The 26,845-nt window shown below is 45.7% G+C and overlaps 1 protein-coding gene across 1 annotated transcript; it reads left to right on the top strand.

The window, feature by feature from the left end:
* The first annotated feature begins 404 nt into the window (after nucleotides 1–404).
* Nucleotides 405–26,172, top strand: LOC116948128 (cell adhesion molecule CEACAM2-like). Its single transcript, XM_032964516.2, has 6 exons — nucleotides 405–535; nucleotides 14,002–14,280; nucleotides 16,816–17,109; nucleotides 19,019–19,121; nucleotides 22,162–22,352; nucleotides 24,926–26,172. The coding sequence occupies exons 1-6, from the start codon at nucleotides 469–471 to the stop codon at nucleotides 25,030–25,032; spliced, it is 1,041 nt and encodes a 346-aa protein (XP_032820407.1). The 5' UTR covers nucleotides 405–468; the 3' UTR covers nucleotides 25,033–26,172.
* The last annotated feature ends 673 nt before the right edge of the window (nucleotides 26,173–26,845 follow it).

The following is a 26,845-nucleotide window of genomic DNA, read 5'->3' as shown; positions in this document are numbered from 1 at the left end:
GTGCAATGTTCTTCACATTATAGGCGAGTTAGAAATACACACAGTATTCACGTGTCAATATGTCACCTCTAGTGTGTGACCCGGCCTTTTGTTTATTTTTCTGTATTTGGGCCTCACTAAAAAAAAACTTTGGACACCCCTGCCCTAGAGAGTTTATTCGCTAGAGAGTTGCTTCGCTCGAGAGTTGATTCGCTTGAGAATGTATTCGCTCGAGAGTTTATTCGCTTAAGAACACTTTTAAACTCTCCCAAGCTCCAAACCACAACGCCCAGCCCCCTGGCTGGCCACCAACGTAGAACCTTGGTGAGCCACGACCTCCTCCTCTAGGTGGTGGTGGTGCTGGTGGTGGGGCGATAACCCACCCTCCCTCCCATCGAGACCCCCCGCCCCAACCTCCAGTCGTTAAATAGAGTCCGACCGGCGTGGCACGGGCTTTCTCCTCCAGCCACGAACGCCGTCTCCGCCACGATGCCGCCGACGCTGCTGCTGCTGCTGCTTCCACTGACCCTGCTCAGCACGGGCCGCCTCTGTCAAGGTGAGCCGACGCACTACGCTGTGCCGAATGGTGGCAGCATCTATCTCGGATCTCTCTCTCTCTGTGTGTGTGTGTCTCTCGATGCGAGCCGTGTCCTCTTGTCAAAAACGTCGGACATCGTGCTCCGGCTTATTAATATTCACTCAAGAACATTGTATGAGATGCTTCCAGTTGCGTTCAGCTGTTCAGAACTGATTTTGTAACTTCATTTGCGGCCGCAGCGTAATCATTACTTTTGTTAATGCCCGTATTCTCTGGAATATGAGACGCCACGTGTTTTTTTTACGCAGTAATTTAAATTGCAAAAAGTTGTGGGTGCATCTTATACTCTGGTAGCTGTGTGCTGCGTAAGTTCATGGACACCAGGCACACGTTTGGGGTGCATCTTACTTCCTGCAATGCCTCACAATCCAGAGCATGTGGTACTATTGAGAATATGGTACTATTGAGAGAAGTAGTAGTAGTTAAAGCAAAATATGTACTTGCAATTATTTTAGCGCTGATAATGTCACTGTGAGCATTATCGGAAGTAAATTTGTCATGATTGTTCGTAAAAAAAATGTAGTAATAAGAGGGATGCGTAATTGTTACTCTTATGAATATCATGTGGGATCTCGTGGTGTATGTGATATTACTATATATTTTTTAAACTACACTGAAAGTTTAGTATAGTTGCGTGGCTGGGTATGTCGTGCGTCTAATCTAGTACTAAGTTGACACCGCTGAGATCCTGGGTTCGAGTCTGGGTGGTCAGCCGGAGTTAAACTGAGCTTTGTAGCGAGAGGAGAGATGGTTCCAACCCAGTCGCCAATCACTGTACACAAAACCCTGCTTTTAGGTTATGATTTTTTTGTCACTTAAATCAGATAGTTCCATTTCTGATTAATAAAAAAAAACAATTGGTCTAATTATCATGTGTGAAAAAACACACTTTGAGAAGGAATATACAACAGTTAGATATGCAAAATAGTGTGGTTAGAGGCGTCTTCTGAAATGGCAGTAGAAGTAGTTTCCAGGGCCGGTTTCTGACCGGGTGATCATGCAATGAGAGCTGCGCAAGTTCCGGTGTGTAAAATGCTCGGTCTCGTAGCATAATGATGATGATGATAACACAACTGGAGTTGGGGGGAGAAAAAATATATATCAGTCAATTAAACTAAAGTTGTTTGGTGATGTTTCTGCATTGTCATTTGTGCACAAGAACATATAACAAACACAAAAATCAAAACAACACGTTTGTCGATAACACTGTACCCTTAAAGGTACAACAATATATAATAGGTGACGTTTCAGGCAATGACCCTTCTAAAGTATGCTGAATTGACATAAGCCAAGATGTGAGGGACTGGTATACTATAAAGTTGTAATTGGTCAAATGTGTCTTGAGGGCGAGATGACAGTAACAGGTAAAGCCATATTCTTTAGGTCTTTCGGTAAAGTCACGTAGATAGGTTCAAGAAAAAATAACAACAACAAAAACTACTATCAACACAAGCGTTCGTCATCCTTCCTGATAAATGCCGACAAACGCTTGTGTTGCGATCGAAACGTCGTAGTTTTTTTTGGTATATTTTGGGGTATTTTCTTTGAAACCTATCTACGTGACTTTACCGAAAGACCCAAAGAATATGAATTCCTGCAGTCGCGAAAGCTTTAAGTCAAGATGTAGAGCTGTGTGTTGAACATCGGGTTCTCTCCATTCCTTTGCGATGGAAAATGAATCGTTTTCAAAAGAACCGTTTTCCTCTGCCCGGCCATCGCTTCCATATACAACAACAGTGCCACCAGGAGGGTTCCCACCTCCGAGGTACAAAACACTGGCACACGTCATGGGATGAAGAGGGATCATCTCACAATACCACAACAGCGGACAACCACACGTGACTTAGCGAAAGAACCAAAGAGTATGGATAATTGCAGTCACGAAAACTTCAAATTTAGAATTACACATGCAAATGCATTGTATTGAATGGTGTATTATTATTATTATTGCTGCTGCTATGCAGCTGACATAAACCAGGAATTTTAATGTCCCGGAAAGATTTGGAGATATCCCAGGACAGTAGCTGCCTCAAGAAACGAGAACGATCCTGGGAAAACCGGGACAGTTGGCAACCCAAGCGTCCAGGGCCGTATAGAAAAGTTGCGGGGACAGGGAGGGAATTTTACCCGAACCATCACACATCTGAAGGGGCCTCATGAAGGACAGGGCGGGTTGTGGGGGGGGGGGGCATGAGCCTCCAAAAACGTTTTATGAGCCCAGGTGGTGACTTTTGTTGCGAAAAACCCATCTTTCTGGTGACTGCCTTCTTTAACAACGTTTCTCTGGCAAGCCTCGGCTTCCACGAACGGCTGTGTGCGTGACATTTGCCAGGAGTAGGTAACCTTCTTGTGAGAACATGCCCGCTCTGCATCAAGGGCATCGCCATTGGAGTGACCAGCTGACAATTCGACTTCGATGATAACTATCATCACATGCAGACCGTGTTGCGTTCAAAGCAGTGGAAGAATATCGAAAAGCAGATGCTGTAAATGTTATTGAATAATTTAGTGCCATTCTGTAAGGTCATGTATGTATGTTGAACTTCTTTTTCATCCGAAGGAGCCAGCCGTGCTAATCATATATGCATACAGTTTATTTATTTATTAGTACCGTTCTTACATAATATAGCATTAACCCTATGAATATTTAACATTTTTTACAACACTCTTACTAGTTACCTTTAATTATATATTTATGTACACCGACGTAAAAATTATATTGCTACATTGGACCTTCGTAGCTACCTAAGAGCTTATTTAGTTCACCAGGCTCACGGTAAGAATCGTTGATATGCACGTTATAAGTACCAATAATAACACTGTGTAATAACAAAAACTACATTTTGTTCCTGGGTAGTAAGTGTTATTTCCTAATTGCTTATGTCTCAAAAGTACAGAAAACAGCTATTATTCCCCACAAACTTTGCTTTTCTGACCGTGACAGCGATATTTTGAAATGTACCTATTTTCAATGAGAAAACGTGGTGTGCATTTGTGTCATTCCTTCACGTAAAGTCCTGGTCACAAAAACAACATTTGTGGGGAATAATAGCCATCTTCTATACTTTTTAGGCATAAGCAATTCAAAAATAACACTTAATACCCAGGAACAAAAATTGTCTTACATAGTGTCATTTGCAGTGCCTGGTCAATCCAGTCAATGCTGGATGAAGAGCACTCCCACCGTGTGTCACTGATGGGGGGTTAATTGACCATACTTCACCACACTGATCAGTGCACGTTTGGTAAAAAAAAAAGCTATAATGTATAAAATATTATCAATAATACAGGTGTTTTTGGGTTAGATCGCATAAATATATAAATGCGTCGTTAAATCCGCCACCACCCGACGCAGCCAATTAGTGAGGTTTGTCACGTAAACAGAACGTGCCAATTCACTACTAGTACAGCACGCCGGTTTGCTGAAGAGCAAAGCCACAACATTTACAAGCCGAGTACGACGTTTCGCCAGTAATTACAACCGGCATGATCAGGCGGCAGCCAGATTTGTGGATAAATCTTCCTCCTGTTTTGTTCCTTAAATTGAGAGGCGGTTGTGATGGCGTCACTTGTGAGCTCTGAAGGCATATAAATGACTATGGGTATCCTTTGCCGGTTGGGTTATGTATATGGTAATTAATCAACGTACATTTATGCATGCGCATTATGCCTCCTGTCGGTTGTGGTTTATTTTTATTTTGGGCAGTTCGCGTAAATATAAAGGCGTCTTGAAAACCAGTCACCATGTTGATCTGTAAATAGTAAAATGACAAATTGTGCAACTGAACTTGTAAATAAATGCTCTTGTGACCAGAGGACAATGCCCTCCCCCCCACCGCCGTGTGAAAACAAAAAATGCATTCGATCCATTGAATCCCGTGTAAACATTTTAACAAACGGAACCAAGAATAAAGTTGCCATTGCGATTGACATTGAGCACACAAAGGCAAGACACAGGGGAGCGGTGGCTACCCCCGCCCCACCGCTCCCCAGATTAATGAACCACTTCACAGTGGAAAAGAAACCCGTAAATCGACAAGCCTGCTCCCCTCGCCTCCAGTTATCATATTCCAATTATGGGCAAAGTCCTTTTCAAAGCCATAAAGGTACCCGAATGAGCAAAGATCAAGAAACACCCAGGGGGTGCGGCTGAGTACCGTGAGCGAATAAACAAAAACTGCGCAGTTTGGGGAGTTTTAATCTTCACAAAAGTGTTTAACTTCCATTTTAGTGCACTCTTTTTTGTCTGAGTTTATACACACAAACACATATTTTCATATAAGCCTGCCATTACAGTACCATGGTTTTGTCATAGCATAAGTTTCAACTTTGGTATTATTTGGCCAAAGTATGGCCTTGCCAAGGTTGGCAAGACAACCCTAACACAGGTGAATAGGTGGTGTGGGGTGTAGGCCCAACCCAAAGGTACAGTGAGGGTGAGCGCAAAGGTTGTTTGGAGGTCAAGAGAATAAACAGCCAAATGTCACCTCCTGGACATGGCTGTTCACAAGCTCTACACACTTAGGGCACCACCAAATGCCATTAGTGCCTCCGTGCATAGGTTCCAGTTGTGTGTTGAGTGTCTCGAGACCGCAACTTCATTGAGATGCTATATGAATACAAACAACATTGTAATGGCATTGTCTTCGCCAATGGTACAATGTCTCTTAGCAATTATATATTCAAAAGAAAAAAGATCACTCTACACGAATTTTGATTCAAAGCTTTCGTGACTGCAGGGATTCATATTCTTGGTTCTTTCGGTAAAGTCACGTAGAAGGGAAACAATAAAATAATAAATATATATCTGCCTGACTTTACCGAAAGAACCAAGAATACTCTACACGAAGTCAAGTTTAGAAAACCCTATTTTGTGAAATGGTGTTTTTTAATTGTATTATTTAAACGTGAGACAATCTTGATTTGAAGCTTTCGTGACTGCAGGAATCCATACTCTTTGGTTCTTTCGGTAAAGTCACGTAGGTATAAAAAATATATACATCACGACGTTTCAATCGCAACACAAGCGGTCGTCCTTGGGCGGAAAAAATAATCCAGCAGTGGAACTGCTGAACCAGCTGGACATGGATCTGGTTCCGTCTGTAAAATATGTGATTCCGGACATACAGTACCCTGGCGTCTACAAACTAAGTTGCCTCTGTGGTAGTAGTTACATTGGAGAAACCAAACAACATGTCTCGGACCGCATCCGTGAACACAAAGCAGACCTAAAACACGGTAGGACCAACACCGTGGCAGATCACTGTTATAATTCAGTAGGCTCACATGGCATTGACTTCTCCAAGACAGAGGTTCTCTGCAAGCCATCTGGCTACCATGAGAGATTCGTTGATGAGGCTATCCACATATACAAACACAGAGACAATTTCAACCGAGATGGATTCTGGCTTAGCAATCATTGGAAGGATTTGATAAACCATTTCGGGTCTTAATTGATTGTTCATGCTTACGGTGGCTTTCAGACCGCATCCATTATTTTCGTCTCCCCCCTCCTCTTTTCCGAACATAGATGGACTCGTTCATCTGAATAAACTGTCAAATCGCTCTCCGTGGTGCTAACGTTAAAAAAACCGCCACTTTTTTTCAAATTTTGCTGTGGTTTTCACACCTGATGATGATTGCTTGTGTTGCAGTTGAAAAGTCGTGATAATTGTATTTTTTATATTTTTATTATTTTCTTGTTTCCCTTCTACGTGACTTTACCGAAAGAACCAAGAATATGAATCCCTGCAGTCACGAAAGCTTTAAATCAAAAGTAAATAATGTTTTAAATATTTCTTGATGTGTGTGTGTGATATTTAACACTACAAAAGTAAAAATGTAATTTGGACACAATCAGTTTAGTTTCCTGCAATGTTTTCACTCAGTGCACTTCTGCTCGAGGATTATAGTCCTAAAAAAATCGTCCACATCGTGACTCCAATACTGAGCAGCTGATGCTACTGATAGCGGGTTGGTAGTTGTTCACTCAAATAACAAAGCCCAATTCACATGTTTCTTACATGTCATAAAACTGGGCCATTTCATATTGACTGTTGCTATATGTTTTTATTTGAATCTATGATCAGATCCCACTGGGCACCATATTCTCTGGATCATAAGATGCATGTCATGGGGGGGGGGGGGGGGTGGGCACAGTGGAAAGATGTTAACTACCTCGCCTGATGTGCAGGAGGTCTTTGGTTCAATCCTAACAATGACGCCTATGTATTTGGAGTTTGCATGTCTCTCTCACCGTGCTCACGTGGGGTTTTCTCCGGATTCCTCCGGTTTTTCCCTCCACATTTAGAAACGTGCGTTTAGAGTATTTGGCTGCTATAAATAAGTTCCATGCGATAAGCCACTTTGTTGCGCTACCATTTGTGATGGCCAGGTCGCTTCTGAAAAAGAGCTATAAAGCTCAGTGGGCCTTACCTGGTAAAATAAAAAAACACGTTTCCTTTTAAAGAGTTGTATGTTCCTCTCCTGTAATTGATATCAACATTTGAAGGTGCATCATTTAATCCAGTAGTTGTGTGTGAGGCCATATTTGCATAACGTTACTGACACCAATTCCTTGAGTGAGTGTTTGCGCCTTACTTTCCGAAGCGTTACCTTAATGCAATCGGTGCTAAGAGCTTGGCTATTCACGGGATGAACGAATAACCGAGAATAAAGAAAGAGTATAGATGAACTGACGTGCTCCGCAGAGCGTAATGAAACAAAAACATACACCGGGCGTGGTCTCAGAACAGTCAGAAAAAAAATAATATAATCGAGAAAGATAAAAACTCATGGTTTTGGAAGAGCAGCAGGAAGCGCGCCCGTGCCGGTCGGCGCGATTTATTCAGCTGCGATGCTCCGTACAGAATCCAGTGAAACGAATCTTCAAAACCCGCAGGAAAAAAACCAGGCCAGGAGTAAGGGCTCAATGGCAACACAAGGATAGTGAGAGGTGGCTTCTTTGACCTTTACGCTCATTTGTGCCCTTTAGCGGCTCTTTCCCAACCACAGCGCTGGTAACTTATTGGCGAAAATAAAAGCCGACGAGTTATTTATATATTCACGTTAAATGTCAACCCTGTGCCCTGGAGGAATTTTCTCGACAACGCCTGAGCAGGAGCAAAAGTGAACGCCAGCGGTCACGGTCCATCAGGCCCACAACCATTAGGGCTGCCTGCAGATAACCATGTGCCCTACGGCGGGTGGTTGAGTAGGCGAGGACGCGGTTCCTTTGCCTGTGCCGTGAATGCTTCGAGTTATAGGCTTGGGTTGCCAGGTAGCCGGAAGGTGCCATTGCAGCAATGGATTTTTGAATCTATCTGTGCAAATCTTTGAGTGGCACCCTTGTTGTGCATGGCTTTTTTCTGGGCACTCCCGTTTCCTCCCACGTGAAGCAAATCGTCAATGAATGCTCAAAACGTTCCAAATCAGGACCCACTTACAAATTTTTTTTGAATCCCAGTGACACTTTCTTTTGAGTCCATGAAAGCGCCACTTTGGCCAGATATTAAACTAACTCGCCTGGTATACAGGACGTTGTAGGTTCGATCCCGACCCTGACGCCTGTATATTTGGAGTGTGCATGTTCTACCTGTGGTCGTGTGGATTGCTCTGCGGGTCCTCCGGTTTTTTCCCTCCACATTTATACTCAACGTGCGTTTAGAGTATTTAGCTGCTATAAATTACCACGCGATAAGCCTCTTCGTTGAGCTATCATTTGTGGCTGTTTCGCTTCTGAAAAAAAAGCAGATATATAGCTCAGCGGGCCTTATGTTGTGAAGTAAAAAATAGTTTAGTTTTAGGTTATCATTATCAATTAATTAAACAAAAAGAGGGATTAGGTGTGGGCTAAGCAGAGAGCCCACGGACGCAGACCAATGCAGCGTCCACCTACAGCGAGACTCAGGCCGAAGGGCCCTTTCTAGCTGATGAGGTTCTGCGATCCCAGCAGTCAAGGCACGCTCGGGAAATTCTATTGAAAGTTTGAAACAAAGTGAGGAACCACCATGGGTGCATTATATCGATCATTTGGCGCATTGGCAGCGGAACACAAGCACAAACAACTTGTCAATAACACATTCATCAACAACACTGTGACCTTAAAAGGAAAAACATCATCTTAATTTGAAACTTTCGTGACTGCAGGAATCCATACTCTTTGGTTCTTTCGGTAAAGTCACGTAGGTAGAAAATACAAATTAATCACGACATAATGTGTGACGTTTTGGCCCATATTCATAGCACCTCCGATTAGCACGGTTGACTAGGTACGGTGCAAAAGAAGTTCAACATACATAGCACATATATGGAGGAGCATGGCTCCAAATGTTACCTCTTATAACGTTTTCCTCAAAAGGCCACAGTGTTACTGATGAAATGTAAGAATTATAGTAATGTAGCCCAGCCTATGACATGTAAATAAATGACGTGTGGTTCATAGCTTATCATCTGCGCCATCAGAATCCACACGCTTGCTAATAGTGTCTTTTGATTAAATAATATATCGGGGGGGGGGGGGGTTGTTTGTAAATGGGAGTAAGCAACAAATCAGAATCCGAGGTAAATGGGAGTAAGCAACAAATCAGAATCCGAGGCTTGCTGGCGTAAATGCAGAGGAGATGTTAAGATGTCCAAACACAAAATAGACATCGATTAGAGGGCATCAAGTCTGGGCAACCACACATGTTTGTGGGGACCAAAAAAAAAACAATTTGTTTCAAGGATAGTGCGTACAGTTACTATCTAAGCATATTTGTTCGTGTGCTTTTGCAAGTTTATCGTGGTTACACAGACACGATGCCTTGTAATTGGTGTCTATTTGGTGTTTGAACATCGTAACGCGTGGATTTACGCCAGAAAGGATTCCAATGACCTCTTGTTGTAACAGCTCTCTCGCTGATTCAGCAGTTCCACTGCTAGATTAGTTTTTTCCGCCTGAGGACCACCGCTTGTGTTGCGATCAAAACGTCGTGATTTTTTTTCTTTCTACCTAAGTGACTTTACCGAAAGAACCAAAGAGTATTATAATGACCCTTTAATCATTCATTAGCTTGATACTTGCGAAAAGGTACCTTACCTATTCCTGTGTATTTCTGCACCTGTGTGTGCCACGTCAAATTAAGTGTTTCGTATTTGTGGATTGATGATGAGAAACCACGTGGGTCGCAGTGTGGCCTTACTTTCCTCTAGCACGGCATGCTCTATTGGTTCAACGCGATGCAATAACCACTCTGGCGTGCATTCCGTTGGTTATGCGAGCACACGCAATCGCAGTGGGTCATAATTGTAAAGCCAGTTTGAGTACGGTCATTGCTATAATCCGAGCCGTTTGCATCGTAATAAAGCAACGCTAACACACCAGCGGTGTGTGTGTGTGTGGAATCCTCGTCACTTGAATATACACGTCAAAGCAATATTTTACCCAAATCGTCTTCACAACATGAATGTCTATCGCCTACAGCGACGGTTAAAGCGTTTCAGCAGCGCGAAAGTCACAACTTCGTTTTGTTAATAATTCACTCGAGAGAGAGAGGGAAAGAGATATGTAATATATATTTTAACTTACAACTGATACAACTGAAACTGACGGTACTCTTTGACCTCTGCTTCAAACACATGTTGTACAATTATACAATTAGATCATATATCACATTGCTCTATAAGTGTTCGCAGGTTTTACGCGCTGCCCCCCACCCCCCTATACCTTCAGGGGCAAACGGTGGTTGCCTTGAGAGGCTCTGCGGGCGGTGACCTCCGTCCAAGGTGACAGCGAAGGGCGGCCACGCGCCTCGTTCACGCCTCCCAGCGTTGACTTTCAGGGGGAGGAGGGGGGACTGGTTGACGCTGGGCCTCTGCCAGTCTTTTCCTTGGCACGGTTTTGTAACGTCGCCCTTTGGCGCATGGCGGTTCACAGATTCCAGGTCGGGTTGTCCTACATAAAGTCCGCTCCAGTAGATTTTCTTTTTTTTTACTTTCCCCGCCCCATGGACATCTGTTAAAAAAAGAGCTTCATAGCTCATCGGATTCCTCCTCCGGTATATATGTAAAAAAAAAATCTGATACCGATTGGAGAGACGTGAGAGACCGCAAAAGGGGACAAACGAAAGGCACGCACAAGTCCTGACATTGCCCCCTTAGTGTTGCCTGTTGTTCGCTCTGGCCATACTTCACAATGCACTTTGGTTCTTTCGGTAAAGTCACGTAGGTATAAATTAAAATAAAGCACGACGTTTCGATCGCAACGCAAGCGGTCGTCATCAGTCACCTTCGTGACTTTTCACCAAAGCTTCAAATCAAGGTACTTCGCCGTGTTGGGTGAGTACGAGTTTGGCAGAAGGGAGTGGGGGGCCTTGACCGGTTTAGATATCACTCACCGCTGATTCAACTCAGGAGATGGGTGCGTGGCAGAGTAGCTGCTTGCATTCCTCACAATGGCCCTTCTTTGGTGCAGAGGCAGAGGGTAGATTGAATCTCACCACTGTGGGGTGGGGGGTGTGGGCACGGTGGCGAGATGTTAACTCCCTTGCCTGTCATGCAGGAGGTCGTGGGTTCGATCTTGACCCTGACGCCTGCTGCTGTATATTTGGAGTTTGTATATTCTCCCTGCGGTTGCGTGGATGTTTCTCGGGGTCCTCCGTTATTTTTTCCCTCCACATTTAGAATCAACGTGCGTTCACAGTATTCGGCTGCTATAAATTTTCGCTCGATAAGCTTCTGAAAAACAGCTACGTAGCTCAGTGGGCCTTACCTGGTATAATATAAAAATATATAGTTCAATAGTTTCGTTTCAAAATACCTCACAGTCGAAGACTCCACCTCTCTGGCCTCTCGTATGTGCTGTAAAGAAGTGACCCCTTTGACCAAAACACGTCACCTCTCCTCTACGTTTTCATCTTAAGGCCACAGTGTTATTGACGAATGTGGCGAGTGGTTTTCGTTCAACGGTGTGAAGGTCATGTTACACTGACTGGCGTGTCCTGAAAAAGTGGAGCCTGTTTAAAGGCCGTTGACGAAGAAACAGCGGTAGACAATGAGCAGCAGATAAGCCCTTTAAAAGTAAACCCATGCTGATGTGAATTAACTTTGTTATCAAGTGTGCCTGTCAGACCATTTGTACAAAGGCAGTGTGGAAGTTGTATTTTCTTGATGGAATATTTTGTATCTCTTTGAAAAACCAAGCAATTTGCAGATACAAGAGTGCTATTCTGTGGAGCTGTGATGCCGTGGTTAGCACACTGCACGATTCCACCATGCAACCTCAGTTCCATTGCGGTTAGCACACTGCACGTCAGCAGTGATACCTGAATCGCTTCTGGGCTCCCCTTCCCTTTACCGACTCGTACTGATCAACACCATGAAGTATGGTGAAACAAACCTGTTCGACCAACACAACGTAAGGAGGCATCCATCCAGCAGTGGACTGACAAAGGGCTGTACATATTAAGTTATATTGGCCTTATCTCTTACACGGAACACTGCCGGGCTAGACAGTGGGAAAACTGCAAAATCACCCATTGGGGCGTGAAAATATAATTTATGAATGAGTGAGTGCATACCGCTCGGTGAATATTACCCAGTACCACTGCGCTCTTAATAAAAGTAATGATTAGAGGAGAGTCAAAGTCTCATGGGAATTAGCATGCCACCCACCTCTGCCAGAGAGAGTGCTTAGCGCACCACCCACCTGGGTTCAAAACATATATATTCCTAAAATTACACATTTTACATTACATCGACCAGCGTTTTAGGCAAACAGTGTTAGGTGTTGGTGCCTTAATTAAGTTTGCAAAAGTATGTTAGTGTTTAAACAATGGTGACAATTGTAGTAACACATTAGGGCAATTTAGACCTTGATAGCTAGAGTAATTACATAATTCATGGCACGTCAAGGGCGCTTGCTTGGCTCGTGACGCTGGTAAATCCCTTTGCTAACGTGACGCTGGTAAGGATAGGGTTGGTAAGGATTATTAGTGAGTCAACTCATTATTTGCAAATCACCAAAACATTATGAATAAATTATTGAAATTATTAATGCGCATTCAATCCTAGGATCCCTATGCACAATGCATGAAAAGCAGGAAACACGAACACAACCAGGACAACCGATCAAACTAAAGAGTCAAGGCCACTTTAAAGGGACGAGTTTTCAAAGCAGACTCAAATATATCTACCGACTCTGATTGCCCTGATTTCAAGTGGCAAGGCGTTCCATAGCTTAGGTGCCACGCCGACAAAAGGCAAATACTCACCAGAAGAGTGCAACCCAGATGGACTGAAAATGTCACTGACGACTGTTGGTGCCACAGCTTCTTTGCTGAGTGCAGAGTCAGCGAATTTCCCGTTCACTCTTTAACCCCATTAAAGTGCCATTTATTGAAAGAAAGTTGGAAAATCAATTGGATGGTGAAAAAAAGAAATCCACACGTCCTTTCAAACTAACGTACCCTACTGGTGAGAAGGATATACATTTTCGGTCAATTATATATAATTCAATCTTGATTTGAAGCTTTCGTGACTGCAGAAATCCATGCTCTTTGGTTCTTTCAGGAAAAGTCACGTAGGTATAAAATAAAATATAATTGTTTAAAAAATTCAATAAAGATGTAGCAATTTTTTGTAAATAAGCTGCACGTGATGGCTTCATTCTAATTATCGACGATATAATGTACCTATGTAGAACTTCTTTCGCACCATACGTAGCCAACCGTGCTAATCAGAGGTGTGGGGGAAAGGCAACAGACTAAGCACAAAAAGCAGTTCTGAAGAAATTAGTTAAACAATCCATCCATGCTGGTCAGTGCAGGCTGAAGGGAGGTTTCAAGATACATCGAAGCCTCTCTAATTGAGGTCTCTCATATTGCCAGTGAAGTTATCTGCGGCGAGGCATCACGTTCGGATTGCCGGGCTCAAGGCAATGTGCGCCGACTGCTGATCAACCACTCCATACACCACGTCATCGATCAAAGGCGTTATAAATGCTCCAGCCGTGGCTGTTTGGGAGAAACGAATTCCACGTTGGAAAAAGACAAGTTACTCGCTTTCCGGCTCTAACGAGCATTGGGGTTGTGCGCATCTCCCGTTCAAAGCCCTGAGCCAGTGTCGGAAATTTCACGTTCTTATGACGCAGGCGAGTCTATCCACTGTTGAATTCCCCACAAAGCGGTACCCATTTTATCGACCCGAGAGGGATGACGGGGCCGAGTCAACCCTCAACCAGGATTGTAACTCGCAACCCGTCAGAGCGCTGGCCGCTCGCTCCAGCACCGAGATTGCTCGTCTCACGTGAGCGACGCTTCGGTGGAATTGACCCGAGTTGTTTTATTATTATTATTCTCCTTCTTCTCTCTCTCTCTCCATTCCTCCTCCGACTCTTATAACGGGAACGTGGCGGCTGCGGTGACGTCGCGTCTCACGTTCTGCAGCACAGAACCCGCGGCTGGTGATCGACGTTGAGCCTTCGTCCGCGGTGGAGCACACCGTGGTCACCCTCTCCTGCCTGTTGCTCTACGTGGAGGACGACAACGCGACCTTCTCGTGGCACACGCCGGACGGGGTCAACGTCTCGCACTTCGTGTTCTCCGAGGACAACCGCAGCCTCAAGATCCCGAGCGTGTCCCGGGTGCACGATGGCACGTACGCGTGCCAGGCCCAGCTGCTCTCCGGCCAAGAGCTGCGGAAGGAAAAGCGACTGGACGTGCACTGTGAGTTAGGAGAGTGCACGCACGCACGCGTTTGTTTTTCGGCTGCGTGTCCAATCACTGCTCGCACAAATGTATTATCATCATCATCATCATCGGGATCAGCATCATCTGCATCAGCAGCAGCAGCAGCAGTGGCAATGATCACTCTTTGCTGGATGAGGACTGCCACCTCTCACCATCTTAACGATGCAGCAAACCGCCGCAGCACTTGCACGCAAAACCCGGATTCATGGCATCCGTCTCCAGAGTGTATGGACATCCTGCCTCGGACGCGTATCCGTTCCTCGGCGGCAGCTCCGTTATTGTTGTTGACCACTGCCCCGCCATCATTCCCTCGAGCCCGTGGCGCGTGTCCTGCCCAAGCCCCACTTTTCATTTTTTTTTTCATAATTCGGATGATGCCATGAAACTGTGTGTGTGTGTGGCCCCCTTTTACACGTCCCTCAATGTAATTCAAAGCACGCATCCTCCACGTATCCTCCACGCATCTCTCACCCGCATCTCTCACCACGTTCACGTTCCCAGATAGCCCGTGACCAAATCACCCAGAACGGGACCTTCTCGGACGCTAAGCGGCATTGAGCCCCGACTCTGCTTGCACGGGCGACCTCCATGTGTATGAGGTGTCACAGGCTGTGGGGCCACGCTGCGAGGGGCAGAGGGCGGCGCGGCAAACATCCACTGTTGTACTGTACCTACACGCTTCCACGTGTATGTCCCCCCTCACCTTCACCAACATGCACTGGCCAGCGTGGTGAGGTATGGTCAAACAGGTCTCACGGTGAACATGCCAGGTAGGAGGCCTCAATTCCACGTGCTCGAAGTTCACATCAAGTAGCCTCGTGCTCAATCCACACATTTGCATTGAAATAAAGGTGAAATCCAAAGATACGTTGAAGATCTTATCTTATTATAGATATAAACACAGGCTGCGTCGCGGACAGTCCGATATGCCTTTAAAGCTTCGTCAACGAGAGCGATAAAACATATCACAAAGTCGCGATCAACTGCATCCGTACAACTCGACTGCACGAACTCCCTCTCGTCATGGATAACAGACCTCGACGTTGGCAACCAGCTCCTGAACAAATTGCTGCCATACGAAAGAATATAACAGTCTATATGCAATCCTAGTCTGTGTGCAATGCGCATCGATAGCGAGGGAGGAGGGAAAGCAAAACTGCACGAACTCCCTTGTGAAGCCCTCCCGTCGTGACTTTGGCGCCCAGCTCCTGAACTCATTGCTGCTATATTAAAAGTTAGGAGAAGCAACGATAGCACTCACGTGACATCACTGTGATGACACTTGAAGAACTGGAACACACCAGCGCAGCGACATCACTGGTGCACACCACGGCAGTGTGTTTGACCATAATGACCTTTACTATAACGTCTTTAATCATTAACTAACTAACTTTCAAACTTGTGTCGGAGAGCCTTTGGGGTTTTTAGTTGCATCTTAAAACTAAACGAAACTATTTTTTTATTTTACCAGGTGAGGCCCACTGAGCTATATAGTTCTTTGTCAGAAGCGACATGGCCACAAATTATAGCTTATTGAAGTTGCTTATGCGGAAATATTATAGCAGCCAAATACTCTAAACGCATGTTCATTCTGAATGTGGTGGGGAAAACAGGAGGACCTGGGGGAAAATCCACAAGACCTCTGCGAGAGAGAACACGCAAACTCCGAATGTACAGGCGTCAGGGTCGGTAACGAACGAAGTCACTTAGCACGTGGATTTTTTTTAATATATATAGCAAACCAAATACTCTAAGCGCATGTTGATTGTAAATGTGGAGGGAAAAACTGGAGGACCCGAAGGAAAATCCACGCGACCACGGACAGAGATAGAACCCACGACCTCCTGCATACCATGCGAGGGAGAAGTGCCACTGGTGTCCATGCGTAACACAGATGAGAGCAATGAGACTGAGCTCACGGGCAGGAGCAAGGTGATCATTGTTTTGCAAGACGGTGAGGGATGGCGACAACATGGGGAGGTCTTCACCCACCAGTGAGTTGATCACGGCTGTTGTTGTTATTGATGATGATGATGACGTACATAATAATGCATCTCCTGAATTGATCGTTTGATTGCTTTTCTGGGCGGATCGGCGGTAGAGCGAGCGAAAACTCGTTGAGCGTTCGAATCCCAGGTAGGGATTGATTCAGCAGCCTCTGTGCTCGATAGCACAAATACAAAGTGTGTTGTTTCGGGACAGGGTTGTAATCCCAAACCGCGCTTGGATTACGAGCGGCTGCATAAACCTAAGCGTCAAAACGAGCACCGCCTTGTGGGGCCGTTCAACAGTGGGTGTCCTACGGTTAGACTCGCCCCCACCATAGAAACGTGGAATTTCCACCACTGACCCCCCCCCCCCCCCCCGCAGGGCTGTAAAACAGGAGGACGAACACCGGCTCCCTCAATGCTCATTGGAGCCGCGGGAAATCAATCGCGACTAACTATAATCATTCATTTTTCCATCTATCGCTTTCGCGACCGCACGTGTTTCCGCTCGCCGCCGTTGCAGATGGACCCGAGTCGCTGAAGCTGTCCGTGCGCCACAAGATCGCCATCCACACGGACGGGAGCGCCACGCCGTTCGCCGTCAGGTCCGGCGAGTCGGCGAACCTCTTCTGCGACGGCAACTCCAACCCGCCCATGGAAATCAAGTGGAAGAAAGACTCCGTCGAGCTGGAGACCTACACCAAAAACCTCATGCTGAGCAGCATCCAGCTGGAGCACACGGGCGTGTACACCTGCGAGGGTTACAACGAGGTCACCGGGGTCAAGATGGAGGCGTCCATCAGGTTCTTCTTGCAGGGTAAAGAACGCAAGCGTTTGTGGGCACGTCCAGGCCGTCGCCTCGTCGCCGGTCATATCCGCGACCATTTGCCTGCTGTGTACACCCTTACCAGCCCCTAATGACTGTCCCACGTCCACCCCCCCCCCACCCCTTCTTTACCAACGGGTAGAGTACGGTATTCGCTCGCTATTCGCGAACTCGCTATCCGCGATTTCGGCTATCTGCGATTTCGGCATCTGGAACTCTGTACGACTGCATCGAGAGATAGAGAAAGCAAGTGATGCGATAAAGTGCTGAGAGAGAAAGCTTATTTATGTATTTATATAAGGTCATTCATTTTCGTCGGCCAATATCATTACCCGCGAAATGTGCTATTCCCGAGCATCTCCGGAACGTAACCCTCGCAAATAACGAAGGAATGCTGTACTGCTAATGATGCGGGGGGAGTAATATAAAATTTGCATTTTTATTAAAATTAGCACCTACCATATGGCGGAGGCTGGCGACAACTGCAACGCATTGTTCGCCAAGTAGCGTCAATGGCTCTGTATGTGTGTACGTTAAACTTCTTTCACAGATGAATCATTGCAGTCACGAAAGCTTTAAATCGAAATTCTTTCACACCGTACGTACCCAACCGCGCTAATCGGAGGTGCGGGGGAATGACAACAAACTAAACACAAAAATACGTTTTAAAGAAATGGCTTTGGCCACTATGGTGTCTTGATCTTTTGAGATTGAACGCCCCACGACGTATAGTTGACCCTTAATAACGAATAACAATTAGCTACATGTTTACAACGTAACTGCACGCTACTTAGTGACACGGTAGCGAGATGTTAACTGCTTCGTCTGGTATACAGGAAGTCGTGGGTTCGATACCGACCCTGACGCCTGCTGTATAATTGGAGTTTGCGTGTCTCATTTGTGGCCAGTTTCGTTTTTTTAGTTTGGTTTTAGTATGATTCTACCCGACCATAACCACCACCAACCCGCACTTACCAGCTTGGTGAAGTTTGGTCAAACAACCGCACATGTCCAACATGGACCGAGGAGGTCTTCATCTGGCAGTGTATTAACAAGGGACATTACATTCATTACTTACATTGATAAAGCTGTTATGTTATCATCGTCCTTGTAGCTTATTCACCGATATGAATGACCGGCACATAAATAATTTGCTTTATTGCCAGGGGTGAAGTGCATAAAATAACTCAAGCAACATTTTCCCGAAGTTTGCAAAGTAAATCGGTGTGAACTCAGGGGAAATTAACTGCAGGCGGCGGTTCTCAATCTGTGGGTTGCACCCCTAGGAGTGAACAGGGGCGTAGGCTGCGGCATGGATGCCGGGGAAGGACATTTTTCAGATGTGTGCGGGAAAACGTCACTGACACATTGCGGCGAAAAGACACACCAACACGCAACGTGAAACCAATGCCTTACTAACACAAGACACACCAACATGCAACGTGAAACCAATGCCTTACGAACACAAGACACACCAACACGACACCAATGCCTTACTAACACAAGACACACCAACACGCAACCAATGTCTTACTAGCACAAGACACACCAACACGAAACCAATGCCTTACGAACACAAGACACACCAACACGACACCAATGCCTTACTAGCACAAGACACACCAACACGCAACCAATGCCTTACTAACACAAGACACACCAACACGACACCAATGCCTTACTAACACAAGACACACCAACACGACACCAATGCCTTACTAACACAAGACACACCAACACGACACCAATGCCTTATTAACACAAGACACACTAACACGACACCAATGCCTTACTAGCACAGGGCACCATACTGAAATGGTTGAGAACCACCGAGTCGTGAGGGCATCTCATGCAACCGGCCACCGGAAGCTGTTGACATTTTTTGTCCGCCGCCCTACAGAGCCCGTGAGCAAGCCGTGGGTGGACATCGACAAGACTAAGATCCTGGAGCGGAGCGGCTCAGTGAGGATGAAGTGTAACCACAAGCCCATTAAGGAGTGCTGGTGCGTGTGCTGTCACTCACCACTGACGCCTACGCGACGGTTTACAGCAACGTCCTCTCGATCGATTGTTAGAATTTTTTTTCCCCCCGCGCGGGTAAGACACGTTCAGTTTAACACGTAGCAGGCTTTCGCGACCGATATTATTCATAATGAAGGTTTTTTTTTGGGGGGGGGGGGGGGTCGGATCGCGTAAGCGTGAATGTGTCGTAACCCTCCACCACCCGACGGGTGATGACATTCGTCCTGCTGCTCTAGTTAAGAGCGGAAGCAGGTGGATTGCTTCACTATTCTGGCCAATCGCCCGATGATGCCGGTTGATGTAATCACCAGCGAAACGTCGTACGACCCAAATTGTAAACGTTGTGGATTTGCTCTCCCAACACACCGGTGGGCTGAAGTAGTAACTATTTGGCGTTTTGTTTACGTGACAAATCCCTTACTAATTGGCTGTGTCGGGTGGTGGAGGTTTACGACACATTCATACTTACGCGATCTAACCCAAAAACCTGTATTATGAAAGGCACATTCAGCTGGTTTCTTTTTTACAAGAATGACCCACGTGGGACAACCTTGGGGGAATAATAATGAAGTTCCAGCCGCAAGGCAGCGGCGGTGCCACATAACCCTGCAGAGACTTGAGGAGCAAACACCATTCAAATCATGGCACCACCCAAAGCACACTGGCAGCAAGTAACGCAGGAATCAGTGGCGGATCAACCGAGTAGCACAAGCAGCTACATATGTAGCTACTACACGTCTAGTAGCTACAACACGTGTAGTAGCTACAACACGTGTAGTAGCTACAACACGTGTAGTAGCTACAACACGTGTAGTAGCTACAACACGTGTAGTAGCTACACGTGTAGTAGCTACAACACGTGTAGTAGCTACAACACGTGTAGTAGCTACAACACGTGTAGTAGCTACAACACGTGTAGTAGCTACAACACGTGTAGTAGCTACAACACGTGTAGTAGCTACAACACGTGTAGTAGCTACAACACGTGTAGTAGCTACAACACGTGTAGTAGCTACAACACGTGTAGTAGCTACAACACGTGTAGTAGCTACACGTGTAGTAGCTACACATGTAGTAGCAGCTACGGGCCCCGCACTTTCAAGGGCCCCGCGCTAAATGCTTTCAAGCTATCAATTCCGGTTCAGTGATTCTGCACTTGCTCTATGACTATAGTACTATACCGCCTTCAACTTTTATGAACGACTGGGTATTTAAGGTTAACTATTTATCGTATTATCTCGCTGTATAGAAAATGAAAAAATACAATTACTTTACTATAAAAGTAAAAAATGTATGTGTTTTAATATTTACGGGTTTTTTTTTTATTTAGGGCCCCTTTATAAGATATGCTACAGGCCCCGCACTAGCTTCATCCGGCACTGCCAAGAATACGTCAGCGCTTAACCACGCTTGCAAGAAGAGGGAGATCTCAAATTTAAGGGAAGGAAATTTATAAAGGTCCACGGGGTGAACACAAAAGAGCCATGGCCTACCCGGGACTGTTTGCAACTCGGTGGTTCCGTATCTAACTTAACTACCTCGCCTGGTATACAGAAGGTCGTGGGTTCGATCCCGACCCTGACGCCTGCTGTATATTTGGAATTTCCATGTCTCTCTCACGTGGCTTTTTCTCCAGGTTCTCCGGGGTTTTTTCCCTCATTTAGAAACATGCGTTGAGAGTATTTGGCTGCACGTAATAGGCCACTTCCTTGAGCTATCATTTGTGGCCAGGTCGCTTCTGAAAAAGAGCTAAACAGCTCAGTGGGTTTTACCTGGTGAATTAAAACGTTTTTTTTACTTGAAATTCCATTACGATGATCCGTTTATGTTCAGCGACACCCTCTTTCTCCTCCTGGGTAAATAGCGGAGATTCGTTGAGGTCAATGACCCAAGTCACCTGGAATGCTCCCAATTTGGTCGGGACTGTGAGGCTAATCAGGTTTGAGCCTGGAACAGTGGTTGGATGGGTGACCACCATGCATAACATGTGATATAGGTGGCTGTGGGGCTACTGTACGAGAGAAGTAGTGAAGCGAATTCCATTGTTTTTTTTATGTCCCTGCTTCCCAACCTGGCCAATACTCACCGACTCATTGCACTGAGAGACAGAACGACGGAGACACATTGGATTAGAGGCCACACGCAATGAGTCATTATCATTGGTTTCAGCAAAATAAGTGGCATTGGGCAGGACACGTAGCTGTAAGTGACGACGGTCAAAACATAATAACGGACTTCTAGATTTGAAGTTTTCGTGCCTGCAAGGATACATGCTCTTTGTTTTTTTCGGTAAAGTCACGTAGGTAAAAAAATAAAATACATTAAAATGAAAACAAATCAATTATTACCTACGTGACTTTGTCCGAAAAAAAAACAAAGAGTATAATTACGGACCCTTAATAATGTGTGCTGCCCATGTGCAGCGTTGCATTCCAGTCGTGCTTGCTAATTACGCTTGCCACGTCGGGACTTGCTTCGTACCCGCGTGAGACGCGACATCGAACACGGAACAATGATGCCGCAGCTGTGGGCACAAACATCCAGAACCCACCGCGCTCTCTCTCGCTCTCTCTCCCGTCCTTCCTTCTGCCCACATCCAAGGAAATGAGGGGTGGGTGGGAGATGGGGAGCAATTGCTGTCCCACCAAAAAAAACTCACACATTGCGTGTATTTTTTAAATATTTTTGGTTCTTTCGATAAAGTCACGTAGATAGAAAATAAAATTTAATTAAAAAATAATAAATAAATTGAAAATAAAAATGAAAGGAAAAAACCACGACGTTTCGATCGCAACAAGCGGTTTCCGCCTGATGAAGACCACTTTTAATTGATTTAATGTATTTTCTATCTACGTGATTTTACCGAAAGAACCAAGAATATGAATCCCTGCAGTCACGAAAGTTAAGTCAAAATGTATATTTTTTTTCAATTTGATATATTAATGTCGGGCCCCTATATTTGTTTTTCTTTTAAAAAGTTAAAAATGTCAGGACTGTTCGGCGTCTGCTCCTGCCCCACAGGTACGTGTGGCTCTGGAAAGGCTGGCCCGTGCCAGTGGACAGTGACAGGCGATACACGCTGTCCAGTGTCGGGGACGCCCTGGAGCTCGATTCCGTGTGGATGGGCGACGCCGGGGAGTTCCAGTGCCTGGTGCAGAACAACGTGAGCGTGGAGACGAGCGACGCCGTGCACCTGCAGGTGACCGGCGAAGGTGAGCGGTGGTGCAGGTGGCGCCGCGTGCATCTCGCAACCATCTCGCACCGGGGGCCACCCCGTGGCCGTCGTTCCTCCTCCGTCGAAGCACTTGCGCGCCGTCGTCACCGCCGCCGCCCAAGCGTGCGTTGAGATTATTATTTTGGCTGCTGATGCTGCTCTTGCTTTGAGATAGATTTCGACTTCCGTCGAGCCATCATTTGTTGGCCAGGTCGCTTCCGAAAAAGAGCTATGACGCTCCAGTGGGCTAAACCTGGTAAATAAAATCGTTTTTTATTTGAGCATCTTGAGCTCGATCGGGCTTCACCATCAGGGCCCCCCTATTGGAGCATAACTCCTCCAGCGTGTGGGAGTGGGGTGGACGTGCCTCCGTACGCCCCTGGTGAACCGTACATGTGCAGGTTTCATGTCAATCCACCGCTGGATGAGGGCCATATCAAACCGTGCAGGGCACGGACCTATTTTGGCCATCGCCAAGCCGGTCAGCGCTGGATGGTGAAGGCGACGAGCGTAGATGTGAGAGAGTGGAAGTTGCGATACAATTGATTGTGCTGCGTCGCCCTCTATTGCCCACAATGTGGCCAAAGGCGTGGTGGTCACCCATCCCAAGTACAATCCAGGCTCAAAATCCATGCCTAACCTACGAGTTCTGAAGAGATTTGACGCCTCGAGGATGGTTTGGTCATGGGGCCGAGCGAGTCGTGCTTGATCCAAACACCACAGAGACCCCGTGTCCAGCCCCAGCTGCCTAGCGCGGTGACTCTCAAATGAAGATAATGAACTTGTTACGAAGAGTCTTCACGCTTCAGATTTACAAATGTTTCACGTTGTAAGGAGTTTGATATGGCTAGTAGATCACGTGGAACATTCCTATACGCGTGACGATGAATTCGTGTGACTCTAGTCAGGTGGTGAAGGGTTTTGACGACACAAGTTTGGCCAGATCATTAAGTGGCCTATCCCCCCTCCCCCCCAAAAAAATCATATATGAAGCAGATCAGGCAGAGTTGGAACCATTAGGTAGGCGAGGCCCACACTTGTTAGGGAATTATGTGGTGCCTCTAGGCGGTGGTACAGCAAGTAGGTTACTGACATGTCTATGCGAGTATTTCAGTTTTCTTCCCTTCAATGTTGCTCAGTTTCTCCCTGGACACGCGTTTCCTCCCACACACAAATCATGCTCACAAGCAACTGGCCACACAAACCAATTGGGAACATCCTGACTGTATTTAGACTGAATAAAATAGTATTAGGTACATAATCACTGTTAATGGAGGCAAATGTTTTTATATATAAACTACCTCTACCAGAGAGGAACTTCAAATATACATTATTTAAGATTAAACTGTTACACAAGCTGCCCAGTTGCCTGTGGAATCACAGAAACCCCGGTGCAAATAGATCAAGTACAGACTTAAAGTATTGGTCATTAAACTGTTCACCTCATAACAGTATTACACAACATTTGATGCGACATCCACTGGGTATACACATCAACAATTAGCATGTCTGATATTAAAAAAAACATTATCAGGAGTAATCTACCAGGTGGGCTTAGTGCAAGACCAAGCAACTTAATATAAAAATCTTAAGTATTTAGCTTCGCTTCAATTTAACTGAGAGTCTGCGCTTGGAAAACACAGCTCAGCGTTTCATTCGATAACAAGAGCAAAGTTGAGATTGTAAGCCAACGCAAAAGACGAACCACATCGTGTCCACACCTTGCCAAACAAACCAGCTTGGCAATTATCGGCGTTAGAAACATCGACACATTTTCACGCAAAAAAAATGTCGTGAAAAGAAACGCGAGGCAACTAAGAGGACCACGGTGCAGTTCTTCAGGAACTGCTTATTGTTATTTTCATTGTGCAGCAATGCCGAGTGATCTTTTTTCACGTTGTCGTGTCGTATGAAACGTCTGGATTTCCGTCCTGCACTAATTTTTCTGTGACAACGAAGGTCGTCTTGTTATTTCCAGGTTTGCGTAGCCAACGCATGAAACGGGCCCAGTCTCACAGCTGTTGTGGACATGCGGTTTCTTGTCCAGACCCTTATCGGCCGTTGCATTACGGTGGCTAGATGTTAACTACCTCGTCTGGTATACAGGAGGTTGTAGGTTCGATCCCGACCCTGACACCTGCTATATATTTGGAGTTGGCATGTGCTCTCTCCCCGTGGTCACGTGGAATTTTCTCCGAATCAATATTCGTTTTAGAGTATTTGGCTGCTATAAATTTCCACATAAGCCGCTTTGTGGCCAGGTCGCTTCGTGAAAAAGAGCTGTATAGCTTCGTGGGCTTTACCTGGTAAACTTTAAAAAAAAGTTTCAGTTAGTTTAGCATCGCTGCTCATAATCCTATCTCAAATCCTACCCAGTGTTCCCTCTAACATGGTAGTGGAACCACCAACAAAACATGGCTACTCCTCAATCCCTGAACCGTGACAATCTTGAACCACTATTATACTATGCACGGTTGGCTCCGAACAGTGGGAAGGAAATTCACCATACGTAAAATACGTTGTCAGCTACCGATATCACTCATGTTTGTTTTTTCTTCTTCTTCTTGTTAGATTCGGAGACCATGAATCAAGTGAAGGTGGTTGTCATCGGCTTGGGAAGCCTGTTCAGCCTTGTCGGTGTAAGCCTTCTTGTTTGCTTCCTTAAACATAAAGTGTAACTCTTCATCATCACCATCACCCGTATCATGTTCACAACCCGTCATTAAATCCATCCCTCCCATCTTTTGAAAAGCATCGTCCTTCATGATCACCGCCATTAACACATTCCTGTGGAGGGAGCTGGTAAGAACGTTGGGTTGCTCGGTCAATGGCCAGGGTCAACGGCGGTGTGGTGTATTCCGCAAATATGCCCGACTGTGAGGGCGGGCACAAGCCGGCGTGAGTAGGTTAAACGTTGAGTTTTATAAGGGCACCACGGGGTGACCAGCCCCTCCCCACCCAGCCCCACCCCTCCCACCCCCCACCCAGCCCCACCCTCGACACCCAGACCCTCCCCACCCAGCCCCTCCCCACCCAGCCCCTCCCCTCCCCACCCAGCCCCTCCCCTCCCCACTCAGCCCCTCCCCTCCCCACCCAGGCCCACCCTCCCCACCCAGCCCCTCCCCACCCTCCCCTCTCCACCCAGCCCCACCCCTCCCATTTTTGGACGGGCGGACACAATAATCCCCTGTGGGCTAGTGTAACCAGGAGGTTCCTACCAGTATCATCACCACCAGCATCGTCAAAAAGTGAAGCCAGTGCTCGCTCGAGCCAAATTGAACATCAAATACAAACTTGAGGAGTTATCCACGCAACTGTGTGACATTCCAAGGTAGTTTTCGACTTATTTAAGTGAAGATACACTCATGACAAGTCACAGCAAGGCCGCAATGCAGTAAATGTTTTATACATGCATCCAATGTATGTTGATGTGCGTAAGTGTACAAATGCCACCCGTTAAGTCTACTTATGTAATTTGATGCACATGTTCGGTCATTCAAAATCATAGGTATCGGTCAAAACCGAAGCCTTTTTTACCACCCCCTTTCAATACGATTCTTAAGCATTATTGTGAACATCACCAGCACTACAAACTCCCGTCATTTCTATATTTATATTCATCACAAATCATCGGACATTATTACAACCACTTTCACAGCCTTCACTATGCATGTCGGGACATCTCCCTCGTGACTGATACACGACTGTGATGTGTTGGAATTATAAAGTTCAGCGGTGGGTGATAACGTTTGCAATTCAAGCCGTGTTGTCGAAAATGCAAAGCCAAAACAAAATAAAGAACCTACAAAGACATGAAACCTCTTCTTGTGTCATGATTTTTCGCGTGTTTTTTGTTGTTGTAGAATAAGGTCAATAATGAGTGTTTTCAATACTCTTTGGTTCTTTCGGTAAAGTCACGTAGGTAGAAAAATAACAGATAACGACGTTTCGATCGCAATGGTCTTGTAGCCCATTCCAGCCTTGTGTAGGTCTACAATCTTGTCCCTGACATCCTTGGAGAGCTCTTTGGTCTTGGCCATGGTGGAGAGTTTGGAATCTGATTGATTGCTTCTGTGGACAGGTGTCTTCTATACAGGTAACAAGCTGAGATTAGGAGCACTCCCTTTAAGAGTGTGCTCCTAATCTCAGCTCGTTACCTGTATAAAAGACACCTGGGAGCCAGAAATCTTTCTGATTGAGAGGGGGTCAAATACTTATTTCCCTCATCAAAATGCAAATCAATTTATAACATTTTTGACATGCGTTTTTTTGGATTTTGTTGTTATTCTGTCTCTCACTGTTCAAATAAACCTACCATTAAAATTATAGACTGATCATTTCTTTGTCAGTGGGCAAACGTACAAAATCAGCAGGGGATCAAATACTTTCTTCCCTCACTGTATGTATTCCTGCAGTCACGAAAGCTTCAAATCAGTGTTTTCACTCTTACCAAGTCCACGATTAGAATGAGTGGCATAGTAGTGTTATTGG

Source organism: Petromyzon marinus, chromosome 32 (genome assembly GCF_048934315.1).
Source record: "Petromyzon marinus isolate PM22_M1 ecotype Great Lakes invasive population chromosome 32, UKy_Petmar_22M1.pri1.0, whole genome shotgun sequence".
Lineage (NCBI taxonomy): Eukaryota > Metazoa > Chordata > Hyperoartia > Petromyzontiformes > Petromyzontidae > Petromyzon > Petromyzon marinus.
Note: the sequence above shows the minus strand (reverse complement) of the source record. Positions and strands in the feature narration are given on the sequence as shown.

What these genes read in the sequence shown, in the direction of transcription:
- LOC116948128 (XM_032964516.2), top strand. Translation starts at nt 469, where the DNA reads ATGCCGCCGACGCTGCTGCTGCTGCTGCTTCCACTGACCCTGCTCAGC. An exon ending in AAGCCCATTAAGGAGTGCTG is followed by an intron (nt 19,122 to 22,161) that starts GTGCGTGTGCTG and finishes CCTGCCCCACAG; the next exon opens with GTACGTGTGGCTCTGGAAAG. An exon ending in CCTGCAGGTGACCGGCGAAG is followed by an intron (nt 22,353 to 24,925) that starts GTGAGCGGTGGT and finishes TCTTCTTGTTAG; the next exon opens with ATTCGGAGACCATGAATCAA.